Source organism: Oryza brachyantha, chromosome 7 (assembly GCF_000231095.2).
Source record: "Oryza brachyantha chromosome 7, ObraRS2, whole genome shotgun sequence".
Taxonomy (NCBI): domain Eukaryota; kingdom Viridiplantae; phylum Streptophyta; class Magnoliopsida; order Poales; family Poaceae; genus Oryza; species Oryza brachyantha.
In genome coordinates this window covers 6,837,281-6,853,955 of record NC_023169.2, presented here as the reverse complement: position 1 = coordinate 6,853,955, position 16,675 = coordinate 6,837,281, and the positions used below count along the sequence as shown (strand labels likewise).

General features: G+C 40.7%; 2 protein-coding genes across 3 annotated transcripts; one reads left to right on the top strand and one right to left on the bottom strand.

The window, feature by feature from the left end:
* Window positions 1-237: 237 nt before the first annotated feature.
* LOC102714110 (pentatricopeptide repeat-containing protein At1g63330) lies at window positions 238-3,307 on the top strand. Its single transcript, XM_040526371.1, has one exon. The coding sequence runs from the start codon at window positions 284-286 to the stop codon at window positions 3,296-3,298; it is 3,015 nt and encodes a 1,004-aa protein (XP_040382305.1). The 5' UTR covers window positions 238-283; the 3' UTR covers window positions 3,299-3,307.
* A 4,731-nt stretch (window positions 3,308-8,038) lies between these two features.
* On the bottom strand, window positions 8,039-15,509 carry LOC102716143 (aspartokinase 2, chloroplastic-like). Of its 2 annotated transcripts, none has more exons than XM_006657580.2 (13): window positions 15,067-15,509; window positions 14,863-14,945; window positions 14,736-14,776; window positions 13,919-14,073; window positions 13,438-13,587; window positions 13,264-13,359; window positions 10,066-10,182; window positions 9,739-9,858; window positions 9,560-9,652; window positions 9,352-9,474; window positions 8,793-8,909; window positions 8,613-8,675; window positions 8,039-8,522 (listed from the first exon to the last, which is right to left on the bottom strand). In XM_006657580.2, exons 1-13 carry the CDS (start codon window positions 15,466-15,468, stop codon window positions 8,367-8,369), a joined length of 1,716 nt encoding a protein of 571 aa, XP_006657643.1. In that variant the 5' UTR covers window positions 15,469-15,509; the 3' UTR covers window positions 8,039-8,366. The 2 variants fall into 2 exon arrangements, with proteins under 2 accessions (XP_006657643.1, XP_015695303.1); XM_015839817.1 differs by having other exon boundaries at window positions 9,358-9,474; window positions 15,067-15,507.
* Window positions 15,510-16,675: the final 1,166 nt, after the last annotated feature.

Here is a 16,675-nt window from a genome sequence, read left to right as displayed (position 1 = left end):
ACCATCAACAAATGCCAAAATAAATAAAATAATATTGACGAGTACGAGTTTAATGAAATACCACCATAGAAATAACTTTGTCCCAGAAATACCATCATTGTTAGGTTTTATTAAATAGACAGTTTATCTTATAACACTTAACAGATAAAATTTCATGAAACGGGCTGGCCGTCCATAGTATTTCTTATAATTGGGCTCTTATACTTTTCTCAATTGGCCACACGAGTTGCTGAAAATCCACAAACAATCCCGTCCCAGTTTTCCTCTTGCCCTTCCTCACGCCATGCTCCTCGGACGCCGCCGGCCTGCCGCCGCGCGCCTCCTCCCGATCCAGCTATCCTCCGCCGCGTCCTTCGCCTCCGGCACCACCACCACCAATGCCACCTGTTCGTCTTCCGCCCCGGACCCCGACGCCGTGGCCGCCGAGGTGGCCACCCTGCTCTCCAGCTGCTCCGGCAACTGGAGGCTCGCCGTCTCCTCCTCCGACCTCCCCTCCCGCCTCTCCCCCGCCGCCATCTCCTCCCTGCTCCGACGCCGCTACTTCTCGCGCCTCCACCCGGAGCTCCTCCTCGACTTCTTCTACTGGTCCTGCCCCAACCTCGCGCCGTCGGCGCCCGCCCCCGACGCCTTCGCCAACCTGGCCGCGTATCTGTGCGCCGGCTCGCTCTACAACCTGGCCAACGGCCTCCTCACCAAGATGATCCGCGCCTACCCCTCCCCTCCCGTCGTCCTCGCCTCCATCCGCCGCGCGCTCTCGGATTACACCCACCGCTCGCCGGTGGTGGTGCTCGACGTCCTCGTGGATACCTACAAGAAGTCCGGGAGGGCCCAGGACGCCGCGGAGGTCGTCCTGCTGATGAGAGATCTCGGCTTGGCTCCCAGTCTGCGGTGCTGCAACGCGCTGTTGAAGGACCTGCTGCGCGCGGATGCCATGGCGCTGCTGTGGAAGGTGCACGAGTTCATGGTTGGCGTCGGGGTTTTGCCCGATGTGTATACCTACTCGACTTTGATCGAAGCGTACTGCAGGGTCGGGGACTTTCATGCTGCCAAGAAGGTGCTTGTGGAAATGCGCGAGAAGGGGTGCGGCCTGAACACCGTGACCTACAATGTGCTGATTGCTGGGTTATGCAGGTCTGGGGCTGTCGAAGATGCGTTTGGGTTCAAGAAGGAGATGGAGGATTACGGACTGGTTCCTGATGGGTTTACATATGGCGCACTCATCAACGGACTGTGCAAGAGCCGCAGGTCAAATGAGGCTAAGATGTTGTTGGACGAGATGTCCTGTGCTGGGCTAAGGCCTAATGTCGTAGTTTACTCCAATCTGATTGATGGGTTTATGAGGGAGGGCAATGCAAATGAGGCGTTTAAGACAACAAAGGAGATGGTTACTGCCGGCGTGCAACCGAACAAAATTACCTATGACAATCTTGTGCGGGGACTGTGTAAGATAGGGCAGATGCACAGAGCTTCTCTACTTTTGAAGCAAATGGTCAGAGATGGTCATATGCCTGATACTATCACCTACAATCTCATCATCGAAGGGCATATCCGACAACATAACAAGAAAGATGCTTTCCAGCTTCTTAGTGAAATGAGGAATGTTGGTATTTTGCCTAATGTATATACTTACAGCATAATGATTCATGGGCTATGCCAAAGCGGTGAATCAGAAAGGGCAAGTGACCTCCTTCAGGAAATGGCTGCAAATGGTTTGAAACCCAATGCATTCGTTTATGCACCTCTTATCTCAGGGCACTGTAGAGAAGGCAATGTCTCATTGGCGTGTGAAGTTTTTGATAAGATGACAAAGGAGAATGTACTCCCTGATTTGTACTGCTACAATTCTCTTATAATTGGACTATCTAGGGTCGGAAGGGTGGAGGAATCCACAAAGTACTTTGCTCAGATGCAGGAGAGAGGATTGCTGCCAAATGAATTCACTTACGGTGGCCTCATTCATGGCTTTCTTAAGATTGGAAATCAAGAAAATGCTGAACAGTTACTGCAGCAGATGCTTGACACTGGAGTAAAACCAAATGATGTTATCTATGTTGATCTCCTAGAAAGCTACTTTAAGTCAGATGATCTTGAAAAAGTGTCCTCTACTTTCAAGTCCATGTTGGACCAGAGAATTATGCTTGATAACCGTATCTATGGAATCTTGATTCATAATCTGTCCAGTTCTGGAAATTTGGAAGCAGCCTTTCGGGTTCTTTCAGAGATTGAGAAGAATGGACCTGTTCCAGATGTGCATGTGTACAGCTCTTTGATATCAGGTCTTTGCAAGACAGCTGACAGGGAAAAAGCTTTTGGTATTCTTGATGAAATGGCTAAGAAGGGAGTAGAGCCTAATATTGTATGTTACAATGCCCTAATTGATGGGCTATGCAAGTCTGGTGATATTTCTTATGCCCGTGATGTCTTCAATAGCATATTAGCTAAGGGATTAGTGCCAAACTGTGTGACATACACAACTTTGATTGATGGAAGCTGCAAAGCTGGTGACATCAGCAATGCATTCAATCTTTATAAAGAAATGCTAGCAACAGGTGTCACACCAGATGCTTTTGTTTATAGTGTACTTACTGCTGGCTGTTCAAGTACTGGAGACCTTGAGCAGGCGGTGTTTCTGGTTGGAGAAATGTTTCTTAGGGGGCAGGCAAGTATTTCTTCTTTCAATAATTTAGTACATGGTTTCTGCAAACGAGGAAAGCTGCAGGAAACTTTGAAGTTGTTGCATGTAATAATGGGGAAGGGCATAGTACTTGATACCCTGACTATTGAAAACATCATCGATGGACTTAGTAAGGCTGGAAAACTTAGTGAGGTGCACACAATTTTTGTTGAGTTGGAACAGATGAAAGCTTCAGAAAGCGCTGCGCATCACTTTTCCTCATTGTTCGTGAACATGATAAATCAAGGACAAATACCTCTTAATGTGGTTGATGACATGATTCAAGCTCATTGTAAAGAAGGAAATTTGAATAAGGCTTTAATCCTGCGAGATGCTATTGTGGTAAAAGGTGCATCATTGGACTGCTCATCTTATCTTGCTATAATGAACAGTCTATGCCAGAAGGACAAATTAAGTGAAGCTTTGGATTTGATAAAAGAGATGGAAGAGAGAGGTATTCGCCCTAGTGAGAATCAGTGCTTGATACTATTAACTAATCTTCATACATCTGGATTTATCCAAGAACGCAATACAGTATTTGATAATATGTTGTGCCACAATTGGTTACAGAAGGACAGCAAAATCTGTAATTCAGCTTCTGATAATCTGGAATCTGTCAGTTGATGATAAGCATAGAACAGATTACCTCCTATAAAAATGTCTCATGTTGCAGATGCATGCATTGTCCTTGTTTTTGTTTATTGATGAGGATTTGAAAAGATTATCCTGTCTTATTAGTTACACAGGGAAGAATAGTCTCTGCTCAGTACCTTCTGACGAATAATACTCAACACGAATAATACTCAACACGAGGAGGTTGGATGGTTCATGCATTACTGAGGAAATGGTAATATTATTTTTTTATGTTTATCTCGACACCATGTTTAGATATTTTCTTGGTCTAGTTTTATCTGTTTTAAGTACGTAAGTTTATTGTGCACTTCGTAGTGATTTTTCAGCATCAGCTGCAGCTAATACAATACACATAAATCGAATGGTGCTAATTTCAGCAGTACAGTACTACAGTTTATTACTACTAGCAAAATACCAATGCTTTTTTTGTGGACATATATTACTAAATGTCATAGAATTATTTTATCAACTATACTAATATCACTTATTTGAACCAAATATAGATTATTCCATAATATCAAGAAATAACAGTGGCTAATTTGTAAAAAGCTATAGAAAGCATTTACTTGACACCCCACCACTAGAGACATTTAAATTAGTGTACAGATGTTATCTGTGAGTATTTGGCTATTATTTATTTTTAACCCCTCTTATTTAGCCTCTTCTTGTATTGATATCATTAAGCTCTTTTGGTTGTAACAGCAGTGCGAGATGTAAATTTTGTTTGTCATCATTCCATTAAGCTCTTTTGGTTGTAACAGCAGTGCGAGAGGTAAATTTTGTTTGTCACCAGGTGGAATGGATATGTATGTGTAAAATACTACATGATTATGCATTTTTCTGCAATAAGGGGATAAAGACAGCCTCATCTTTTCGTTTATGTTTATGCATATAAGCCAAAATTTGAATTTTCAACTTTATATTTACGGCTATTTTGAGTTTCTCATTGTAGCTTTCTTTAACTATTTGCTTTTAGATCGAAAAGAAAATATATAAAAGTTTTATTCATAAATTATGTTTTATTTGGAAATGTGCCACCAAACGATCACAATCCATTGGCGTGATCAGGTTTGGCTCCTACGGTTCCCTGATGGTATGCTGGTTTTGGCATCTCGGTGACCAGGGTTAAAATCTGTTGGCAAATGAAACCTTGAAGTATATTTCTGTGGCATTGGCATAACTTGTTCTGTAGCATTGTCATAACTTCTGTAAAATTGTCAGGTGTTTGCTGAATGACATGGAAAACCTCCACCACTACATTGTTTTCTGATATAATTGGTCACGTATTACATGGGTCTCGCATGTCCTACAGAACTGATGGAAGGAATGGAAATTTCGTTCTTTATAGATATTATGTATTCCTAGAGATTCTAGTGCAAGACACCAATCATGATTTTTATACCCTTCATATCATAGAAAACTAATATTAGGCGCCACCAATGCAAATATTGCTAATTCACATATAAATTTAATGTTACTCATATCTTAATATGTCTTGGATGCGTACGAACTATGTCTCACGCATGACACGATTTTCTTTTTTTTATTTAATTACTTGATAGTCATCTTTTATTATATGTGATAACTCATTTAACTCCGTATATCATTCTAGTCATTGCACTACGAATACCCTCGGTTCTTTTTGCTCATCGGAATGCAATATTACTATGTTTTTTTTTCTATTTTGATTGCTGGAGGTTTATCAAGCCAAGTTCGTTTTTGTCTTAGAACTTTTGTGTTCAAAGCACCTCATTTTTGGGTGTGCGTCACATAGCGAAGCATGTGGATTTTGTTGGGCATTGCATTGGTCTCCTGTAGGGATGGCAATTCGGAGACGAATACCGGGTACACGATGAGGACGGGTATAGGTATCATTTTTTATCTGTGGGTAGTATCCGTACTCGACCCGAATCGACGTGGGTATGGGCACGGGTATTTTTCGCTACTCGCGGGTAACATGTCGGGTGTCCGAATATAGCTCACATATTGAATTTTGGCTAAAAGCTTTTTATGTTATTTATGTAATAATATTTATGATGTACTCATTTTTAGCTAAAAACTCTGATGTGACCTATGTCTTGAACTTTTGATGTGAGATGCAATATTCAATGGTTGAATCTGAACATCAAATAATATGCTATGTGATGGTATTATTGCTATGATTAGTTTGTTATATTTGTTGAAATATTTTATTATGAATAATATGTTGTATTTGTTAAACTATTTATGTATAATGCAATATTGTATTATGAACAATATGTTTAGTTTGTTACATTTGTTGGAGTGGTTATTTGGATGTGCTTTTGACATGTGAAATGACAGATCCGACTGGTACCCAATACTCGCCCGGTATCCGATGGGTATGGGTACGTATCAGATTTTACCCACGGGCATAGGTGGTAGGAAATTCTACCCGCAGCCTTCGAGTTGACAGATAGATAATTGTTGTACCTGCACCAAAACCCGATCCGTTGAGATCCCTAGGCTGCGTTTGTTTTCTAGCTAAGTACCCCAATATTCTCTCGTTTTTCGCGCGCGTGCTTCCTGAATTACTGAACGATGTGTTTTTTATGAAAATTTTTGATAGGAAAGTTGTTTTAAAATTCAAATTAATCATTTTTTTATTTTTATATAATTAATAATTAATTAATCATATATTAATCTATTATCGCGTTTTCCGTGCCAATTAACAACCAGCGCCCCCGAATGCAGCCCTAGTCTAGTCTTCAAGGCAATCAAGTGCAATATCTTTCCAGCAACATACAACAGTTGATAAAACATTGTTACAAATGGAAGATAGACATATTTGTAGCGAAGCATGACATCCAACTAAGGTCTAATTTGGGCACTCATAATACTAGAAACTAATGTAACTTTTATATCTTGTTATTATATGGTCCACTTGTCTCTCTCACCTGCAGTCTTGTTTTACGCGAAGACACACTGGGTCTTAATCTAGAACTAGTTTTTTCATTTTTTTTTCCCTCTCTTCAATAAATAATCTACCAAATCAACAAATTATTTACATAGCATAGCAATAAATACAGATAAATACAGATAGAAATTATCTTTGGATCTATATTAGGAGTGCCCTTAGTGGCCAAAAGGGAGAATACGACTTCAGCCAAGATGGGACTTGCCAAAATGGGGAAAAAAAACTTGGATGAACCCTATTGGGGAGAACCACTGCCACTGCCCATTTGATCTCGATTATTGAGTGGATTGTACGTTGATTATAGGATAAATTAATACTTTGAGAAATAAAGTTAGCTAGAAACATGTGACCAAAACACAATACTCGCTTCTTAAGTGTATTTCTAGCATTATAAAGTTAAAGTAGTTGCAGCAAAAAAAAACTTAGATGCTTCTTATTAAATAAGTAAATTGTATGAAGTATAAAAATAGGTAGAGATTTAAATCTAAGGCGATGGAACAACTAGTACTTAACAAATGGTTTTCTATTGGAACAAATTTTGATTTTCTGAAATGCACTTGTTAGGCATGTACAAAGCACTTTAGTTACCGTGTCTCTCACTGCATAAGTGCCTAACATGGAAGAGAGATATAGAAGAGAGAAAATCAGTTGCTTCGCATGTAGTCAAGCAAACCATCGACTCATGCAGTCAAGCAAAACATCAACTCTTGATGCATAAAACATGATGAGACAACTAGAAAATTTGTTTTATACGCGTGTTGACTCTAATCAGAGACACTGACCGGATGAAATACAAATGAGGAATTAATTAGTCTATGATTATAAAGAGTCAGCTTGAGAAATTGTTCTTTATATGAGAAGTTTTTTCCGCTGACGTGGCTTGAGATGAAACCCATAATAAGCGAATATGCTTTTATGAGGTAGAGGCAATACATTACAAAAGAAAGTTGTTTGAGAAAATATATGTTTGAAGCATGGAGTAAATAATCCAAATTTTTTTATTAAATAAAATTTTTAAGAAATAATTTTATTACTAAACCTCTAGATAATTTTTTTTCAAAATTGAACCTTTTGGCCACGCCAATGGCAATGGCATGGCAAGAAAACGCTACCATGCATCTTGACACGCCAATGTCAGTGGCATGGCAAGACAATATTGCCAAGTCACCGACAATGGTGTAGCAAGCCTTTTGGCCACCAATGTTGGTGGCGTGGACAAAAGGTTCATGCGGTGAGAATATTTTTCCCAAAGGTTCAGTAATAAAATTATTTCTTAAAAAGGTTTAAAAAATAAAAAAATTCAAATAATCCGACGAAAAAGCTAAAAAGAACCAACTGGATTCATTTCCTATAATAAAAGCGCGAAGGTTTGCATTAGTCATTCCTACGATAAAAGCACGAACATTTGCATGAGTCAGCAAAATCAACAGGAGAACGAGTCGATCGGGTGATTGCGGCTTATTCAGAGAAAAGATAAATAACATATTTACAAATAAAACTTTTATATACATAGTCTTGGTGATTTAAAAACTAATGTTAAAAAAAACTACAATACCCTCCCCAAAAAAAATCTAATAAATTTAAAGCTGAAAATTTAAATTTTAGCTTATAAGTATAAATAGAAGTGAAGAGATGGACCGGATACTATGGAGCAGGTCATGGCATGCAACGTATATGATGAATCTTATTGCAAGCCAATGTTTTCATGGATTCCAGAGAATAGGAGGAAAAACCATAATAAATAAATAGTTCAATATGCCCAACAAAATAGAACAAGATATTATGCATATTGAGTGTGCGCTGAAGGACATGTAATGCTTAATTCACCCATTAACTGTTTATTTCGATATATAAAGTAAGAGTAATACTCATCTTAATATCTTACACAAGTTGTTGTCAGAAGCCAAATTTTGCCAAAGGCAATGGGTACTACTAGCTGCCTAAAAATTATTTTCTCTGCAAAGAATGGTTAAGAATAGTAGTGTGCCCTCTTGGTAAACCAGGCCCAACTAGAATACTAAGCCGGAATTGCTCATTCGCTTCTACAACAATTGGCTGTTAGCCAAAGAACTTAGCTAGGTAAGATTCTACAACTGCAAATGGTATACAGAACTAAACTTCTGACTAATGCCTGTAAATTGTGCCATTGGAATGTGCTGCGGAGTCATCCTGCAGAAGATCATCGACTTCTGGCAAGAAACAACTCTCAAAGAATGCTGAGTGGAGGGCTTGAACGCATTGTTTGGCCTCACTGTCATGGACCACTAGGGAAATGTTCACCTGTTTAAGGATGATGGTTTTCTTATATCAATCAAGAATCCAAGAATTGTGATCCTCCATCAACAATCATGAAAAATAAAATATAAGCACCTTGGATGCCCCTTGTGAGATCATCTGAACATTAACTCCATTTGTACGTAGAACATTGAAAGCCTGGCAGATGGGAATGGATATCAATAATATATTTGGAAAAACAAAAGGTTGTGCTTCATGCTGCATGAGCAGGATATTTCTGAGATCCCTACAAAGAAGGTTAGGGAATGCATTTACCTTTTCAAGAATCAAAGATGACCTCTGAACATTTCCAATTAACGAAATTATCGATCTATGTTGCAGTAGGTGAACAACTGCTATCTTTTCAAGTTCTTCGATGACATGATCAAGTTCCTGGCACATATCACTAAAGATGAACTACAAGTACAAAGCTGGAAAGTCAAGCTTAAATGTGATCAAGATGCATCATTAATTGGAACCTAGTCAAACTTAAGTGTGGAAATAGGCTAAAATCTTCAAAGATTATCCTTGACCTTTTTTATTATTATTTTAAGATCTGATCAAAAAATTTGGTTGCTCTAAGACAGCACCATTGGAGTTTTTTACTGAGCACAACAACATGAAATATACCTTAAGTGATTCATATTACTAGTATATGACTTGCTTATGCAACATAATGCCTGCAGTTGAGGTCCTGAGCAGATTTCAATATAGTAGTGATAGTTTTTTTTTTCCTTCTAAAAAATTAAAAAAATAAGCAGAAGAAAAAATGACGGCTTGGACAAAAATCAAATAATCCTGAGAGAATTAATAAAGAATAGGTTCAGGTCCAAACATTTGCCTGCTGAATCAATTCACGACTCCAGAGTTTCGATGGATCCAAGGTCAAAGATATGCTAACTTCACTTGTAGCCACACAATCAACAGAGATGCCCAAATCCTCAAAAATTGAAAAGACCTGGAAAGGAAATACAAATATTACAACTAAAAGAATGAAACTCAAGATCAAACTTAAGATTGCGTAAGCCGTCAATTAGCTGTACCTTAGCTAGAAAACCATATTGTCCAAGCATCCGTGTGCTCACTATATCCAGCATCGTAACATTTGATTTCAGCACTATGCTAGTCAAAACAGTCTGAAAAAAGTCATGCAAGACACAATAAGTTGAAACAGCCAACAATTAGATGAGTCCAAGATTAGAATTTAGTCCCAGCATCAAACCTTACTCATATCTCTAGCTTTAGTGATGAGTGTACCGGGGGCTCGGCGGTTATAAGAGTTCTTAACCCTAACAGGTATATCACCTTCTCTAGCTGGTCGCATGGATTGTGGATGCAAAACCTAGAATTAGTAAATAAAGGAATATCTGTAAGCAGACAACAAGCGGATCTATAAAAGACAACCAAATTTTCACAAAATTATTAAGGTAAAAAGCTAAACACTAACAGGAAAACTGTTATACTCAAATAAAAATAAACCGACAAAAGCAAAGTACTGTGACTTTTAAAAATTGATACATAAATAATACTGATAAAAGATATGCAGTACCTGTGCACCAAAATATGCAAGTTCAGCTGCCTCATCAAATGTCAAGTATGGCACAGGTTTCGCCTTTGGATGAATATTAGGATCACATGTTAAAACACCATCAACATCTTTCCAAACCTATTAGAATTATGGGAAGGACTATAAGTTCACTGCATTGAAAATTAAAACAAACAAATAAAACAGGATGTTTAGTAGGAAGGTACAGTTGAGGAAGTGTGGATTATTATAAAGCCATCTTTCTGCAATTGGGCCTGCTAATGGTTTCAAATCCAACCCATTCCCAGCCAACCACAATATTGAGATGCAGCCCACCACATCCCACCCAACATCTCTTAGGATCCAAACCAATCAAACCCGTTTTCCAAATCAGCCAAACTAAAATAACTCACTTACCTCATGTGGACTCAATCCACTTGGATCCATTTGGAATCCACCTCAGCTAACTCATCCTCGTCAGTCTGTAACCGATTCAGCCCATTCATCTTCAACCCATCAGCAAGACAGCAAGCGCAAGCCAAACTTGCCGAGGAGTTCAGCTCCATCGCTATCTCGTCAACAATGAACTCAGCGATGATGCACAAGGCCAAGGTACATGAAATGTTATCCTCCTGGTGTGGTGCAAACTCGGCAATGGCAGCAGGAATGCAGATCGGGAGATTGCTTGAGGAAAGCGTGTTCGCAGGGCCACAAAGGATGGTGATGGTGACACAGCGTTTGGTGCCAACCCATAGAGCTCAACTTCTTGAGGATGACAGGGTGCTCAATCCCACAACATGGACAAATGGATGGTGATTGAGATTGATGGGTTTAATCCTGCCTCCGGCGTTTGTGCTCATGGTGGCAGTGGAGCACAATCAACCTCCCAGTGTGGCAGTAGCAGCATAGTACCAAGCGCTTGTGCCCCATGGCAGCGATGGCTGCATCATTGGCACCCTTGCTGATTTACATGCAGCAGTTGTGGCAGGGAGGCGAGGTGATGCTGTCTGTGTCTCTTGACATGGTGCCGCTGGCGTCGTGCCGCGGCCTTGGCATTGCGTAGAATGGTGCAGGGAGGGGAGGGAGCTAGAGATGTATGGATACAGGTAGGCTACAATAGCATAAAACAAAATTTTCTACCTCGTAAATCACAAACCATGCGAGTAATAAATCATATATCGTTACCACACGACGCGCTGCGCAACAGAAGAAATTACTAAAAAGCCAAAGTAGTGTCAGCGATCTGATACCCGCCGATATAGAAAAAGTAGTTGATTGTTGCAGTTCAATCTTCTCTTCCACGGGCATGCACCTTAGGACGCAGGCATGCCGATCAGCACCGCGATCTGGAGATGTCTCTTCTGCCCTTCTGGTATCCACACGTATAGGGAAGGAATGCCGTGCGCAAATGTGCTAGCGTGCGCTCACGACTAGGGTTTTGGCTCAAGAGGACGACTAGAGGACGGCTAGGGTTTCCACACGCTGAACCAGTCTCATCACCCCTGTATATGTAAGACCCGAAACCAAGCCTCTAAGGCCCATACGAGTCCTATTCAGATCCCTATCCATACTAAGTTCGTATTGGATCAATATCCAACTCACATATTCTAGTCCATTAATTGTATGACCCATAGATTCATGAATACTCTAGAAAACTCCTTTTCGGTCCACGTGCCAACAACGGCTACTAGCAGAATATAGACCTACCGAGTATCCATAAAGATCACATCGGCTGAACGTTGAACCTATAGTGTATCTTTGTATTAATCTCTTTGCTTCTCGTATCGATTTCAATAGCTCATTCATTCACTCAATCCTATAATAGATTACTTAACTTGTGATTGACTCCTTAATCACCTTTGGCATGACCATACACTTCCATAATGTGTAACACCGAGAGGCCTACAGAAATCCCTCAATGAAGGGGCAAATTCCATCTTGATTATTCATATCCCACTACATATTTTATAGTATGCCCAAAGACTACTTTATAACTACCCAGTCATGATGTACTCCATCCGTTTCACAATGTAAGTCTTTTTAGCATTGCCTAAATTCATATAGATGCTAATGAATCTAGACACATATATAAAGTATATACATTCATCAATCAATGAATTTACGCAAAGCCAGAAAGACTTACAATATGAAACGGAGGTAGTAGTGTTTAGTAGTCCCTAAGCAAACCATTACACATGTTAAGAACCATGATAATCCCAAGTCAAAAGATTATACATCAACAATTAGTGAAAACACTGATGGCACATCATATATAGCTCTCGCGGTGTCTCACGTTGGATCTGTCCAACATCATGTTCTCTAACATGTGTCCACATGATCGATTTGATATCTACATACCATGATCCATGAGACATGATCATCAATCAATACATGTGTTGATCATCGAATCACATTTATTCCATATGTGATATTTAATCAGAGAACCTTTGATGAGATAGAAACTTACAACATAAAGAGCCTCATAAATTAAAGAATCACATATTCATTAATCAATAATAAGTTATATATCTCAAAGAACAATAGATGATAAGTATGTAAACATAGTTTGGGATACAACCATCTCTATGATTACCTATAGGGCACATCACTAACAAGAGAGGCCGCGTCGAGTAGGGATAGTGGCATGCCAGCATGCCTCCATGACAAGATGGCATGACTGCAGGAGACAATTTTGGGTTGAACCCCAGTGGTTTTCAATGAAAATCCATGGCTTAAATCCATTTTGGAACCAAAATTTTGTAACAAGAATCCAAACCTCTCCAAACCATTTGTCTCCATCCAAACTGCTCTAGACCATTAAGTATCGCAGGCCAATTCAACCCATCCAAGGCCAGCCCAAATTAAAAATACCAACTTTTTGGCCCATTCTCACCCAACCCGTTAGCAAGTCTATCTGTGATTGATTCTTCTTTCTTTCCCAATACCATGCTACATATGGGACTGCATGAAGATTTCTTGAAGCTTCTAAAGCTTAAGCATGAAACTCAATAAACCCAGATGAGCAGCATTTAAATCCTAACCCTACGGTGTTAACAGATTGCTAGGGTGTAAAAGTGTATTAGGGAGTTGGACTTATAGAGTTGAGCCAAATCAGTTTACACCTTTTGCCTTTGAGGCTGCTAATTTAGGAATATCCATGGTAGAGGGTACCAGAGGCAGATTAATCTAATTGTGAAATGTGGCATCAAGTGTAAAACAAACCTGGATTTCTCTTAATCCCAAGGCTTTGCCAATGGCCGTAGCTGTCAGGTCACTACCACCCCTGCCTAAAGTGGTGATTGCACCAGATTTCCATCCCTACAATTTCATGTAAGAACAAAATGAAGACAGATGGAGAATCAGTACCATTCAATCACAGTGTGTAAGATGGACAACCTTTCCAAGAAAGCCAGTGACTATTGGAATAGCAGGATCAGTAACCCAGTCCCCATGTAGCCTCTTTGCAACGGCAGGATAAGTTGCTTCCAGAATATCAGCATTTGTGAAATCATTGGTGGTTATAAAACCTATTTCAAATGCATCATACTGCAACAAATCAAGAATCACTTAATCAAAGATGTCTCAATTTTTTGAATTAAGTATCTTTGGTACAACTTCAAAAAGAGTACGTTGGATATTTCATATCTGAAGGAGCTGCTGGCTATAAAAGAATCAATCCAAATTCAGAACACCTATACGTTTGTACTGTATTTGGAACATATTGCTTTGGCTGGCTTACTGCCAACCTACATGAATTAAAATCATAATGAAAATAATAATAGTAAGCACTGGCTATACTGAAAGATGTCAGACAAGGAAGAATATTTAAATTAACAAGGTAGAGCCGATAAAAGAATTTCAATTGAAGAGCATATACCTGACGTGCTTTTACCCCAAGTTTATTCAAAAGTGCTGCAAATATCCTTGTTGACATGCATTCACCGAAGGAAACAAGATAATCTCTTGTCCTAAGAGTAAGCTCTTTCATCATAGCAATTCCCTTAAGAAGTTGTTCGAGTTCATCCAATAAACCTGCAATATTTTGTATTAATTATGATAATATTTTATCTAGCACATCAAGGTGATTACTGCACCACAGAAAATGGAAGTATTAACATTCCAGTCCAATTATCTAAGAGTGCCTCCCGCAATCACTCTAGAGATAGATAGTTTATGCTATATCAATAAACATCATATATTTAGCATAGTATAAATGTATTAGGGGTAAATTCCAGAAACCAAACTGCCCTTTGCAAAAGTAACACAAGACCACAGCTGTTTTCACCTAAAATTTCATTAAACCATATTTTCAAGTATTTCCATCATATTCAACAAGCCAGACCCACTTGCTAGTCTCATTGATAACATGGATAAACTTCTAAAATAGACGAATGGATGCAACCTAATGAATATGAATGGAATCTCAGAAATCATGCTGCAGGATGGATGCCTGTAAACATTTCATAGTAATAGTGTTGCAAAATACACATGCAGTATGCAGCGCACATCCTACCAAGTAGTTTGAGCTAAACATCTTGTGTTACACTATAACAAAAAAAAAAAGAAAGAACATAAAATCCCCTTGTGCGCATGTTTTAAAACCCCAAAGACCTCCAATGCAGCAAGACGAAAATCTATTGATATACCTTAAATAGTAAGCGCAAAATGCTAAAGCAAGCGAGAAATATCTTTACCAGAAACAATTGACTTATCCAATCCAAGCTGATGAATGGTCCTAAATAAAGGAATATAGTGGGAAATTAGATAATGCGTTTCAAATCAATCCATCCAAAAGTAAAGCATAGTGATAAAGAATCACACCCAAAATGCAATTCCTTTATAAAGGTGAGCTCATCAAGGTCGGAGACATTTGTTGCGCCGCAGTCCACCGCTTTCTCCCCGGCCTACAAGCAAAATGAAGCAGTGCTTGGCACTAATCAGGAAGCCATAGAACCAACGTGCGCGCAACAATCTATCACTGCATCAGGGTAACACAACAGGTGTTCTGGCCTAAAGGTGCAATACCATCAGAAGCTTGTTGGTGGTCTTCCCCATGGCGGAGAGCACGATCACCGGCCGCTCCTCGGGGAAGCTGAGGATGAGGTCGGCCACCTCCCGCATCCGCTCGGCCGACGCCACCGACGACCCGCCGAACTTCATCACCACCGTGAGCTCCGCCTCGGCGCAGCCGGCATTGCCTCCCTCCTGCGCTGGCTCTACCGCGCGGTCCTTCCTCTCGACGACGACCGCGCCGGCGGCGGCGCTCCGCTGGCACCGAACCCCCGCGCCCCTTCCCCGGCCCCGCAGGCAAGGCTCCGCGGCACCGATCAGCAGCGCGAAGGCGGTGGCTTCCTTCCCGGTACGCCGGGAGGCGGCGGCACCGCAGAGTCCCAGCCGCACGGTGCATTGGAGCGACGCCGCCGCCATGTCGAGAGGTGGAGAGGGAAGGAGGCGGCGGGCGGGCGGAGGAAGAGAGAGAGAGGGTGGGTGAACGAACGGCGGAGAAAAGCGGAAAGGTGGTCCTAGTGGACGGCTCGGATCAGACACCGCCGTTCGCCACCCCTGTTAAGTTAAGACAGTCTTCTCTCGTTTTTCGTGCATATGCTTTTCAAACTGTTAAATGATGTATTTTTTAAAAAAAAATTATAGTAAAGTTGTTTTTGAAGTCCCAGACAGACAACCTAGAGTGGGGTGAATATGTTTCCTGAAAAGATCTTTCAAATCCCAGTGGTCAGAACAGGGGTCGGACTATTCGGTTGCAACAGAGGCCAGAGGTCGCCGCTCTCGGGTTAGGCCGAGGGCTCTGGCCGGACTGTCCGGGTTAGAACACCGGACTATCCGATCAGTGAAAACAGTAGATCTGAGGGTCTTCTTTTTCCAGTGAAGTTCTTGGTAACGTGAAGTGACGATGGGTGGAAAATAAACACAAAGAGATTGCATGAATAGAAAGAACACAAAAATCACAAAAGCGATGACACGAGAGTTTTATCGAGAAGTTCGGATCTTTTGATCCTACTCTCCGTTGAGGCACTCCTGTAAGCGGGATCTCTCTCGATCCTTTCCCTCTCTTGGCTTCCTCCCACAAGGCCAACATGTGTCTTCGGATTTACACCTAAGAACTAGTAACGTCTTCGATCGACCACTAAGGTCAAGATCAAGGCGGTATGTCTAGCCCTAGGTTGCAATCCGCTCTATGAGAAAGCACAAGAACCCACTAACAATCTTTTCTTTTTCCTTACAAAGGTTAGGCAACAACCTTCACAAACTTGCTCCCAGGCGATCCACATGAATCGGAGGTTCGCGAGCGACGTCTATCCGTCTAGTAGATCAATCTCCAAGAGTAATAGGTCACCTTGATTTCACATGCATCCATCAATCACCGGAGAACGAACACTCAACCACTCACTAGCCTAAGCACTCTCCATAAGATATGATCTAACGATTAATCTCTCTAGAAGGTGTTTTAGGTTAGTGGGGAGGCTTAATAAGTGTTAAACTTGCCCTAACAACTAGAGAAATAGAACAGAAAGCCTCACCAACGGCTAAATCTCAAGAGGGTCTTATATAGGCTGGCAAACGTCACTTAGCCGTTGGAAAAGAAACCTAACCGGACTGTCCGGCCGATACTTAGCTT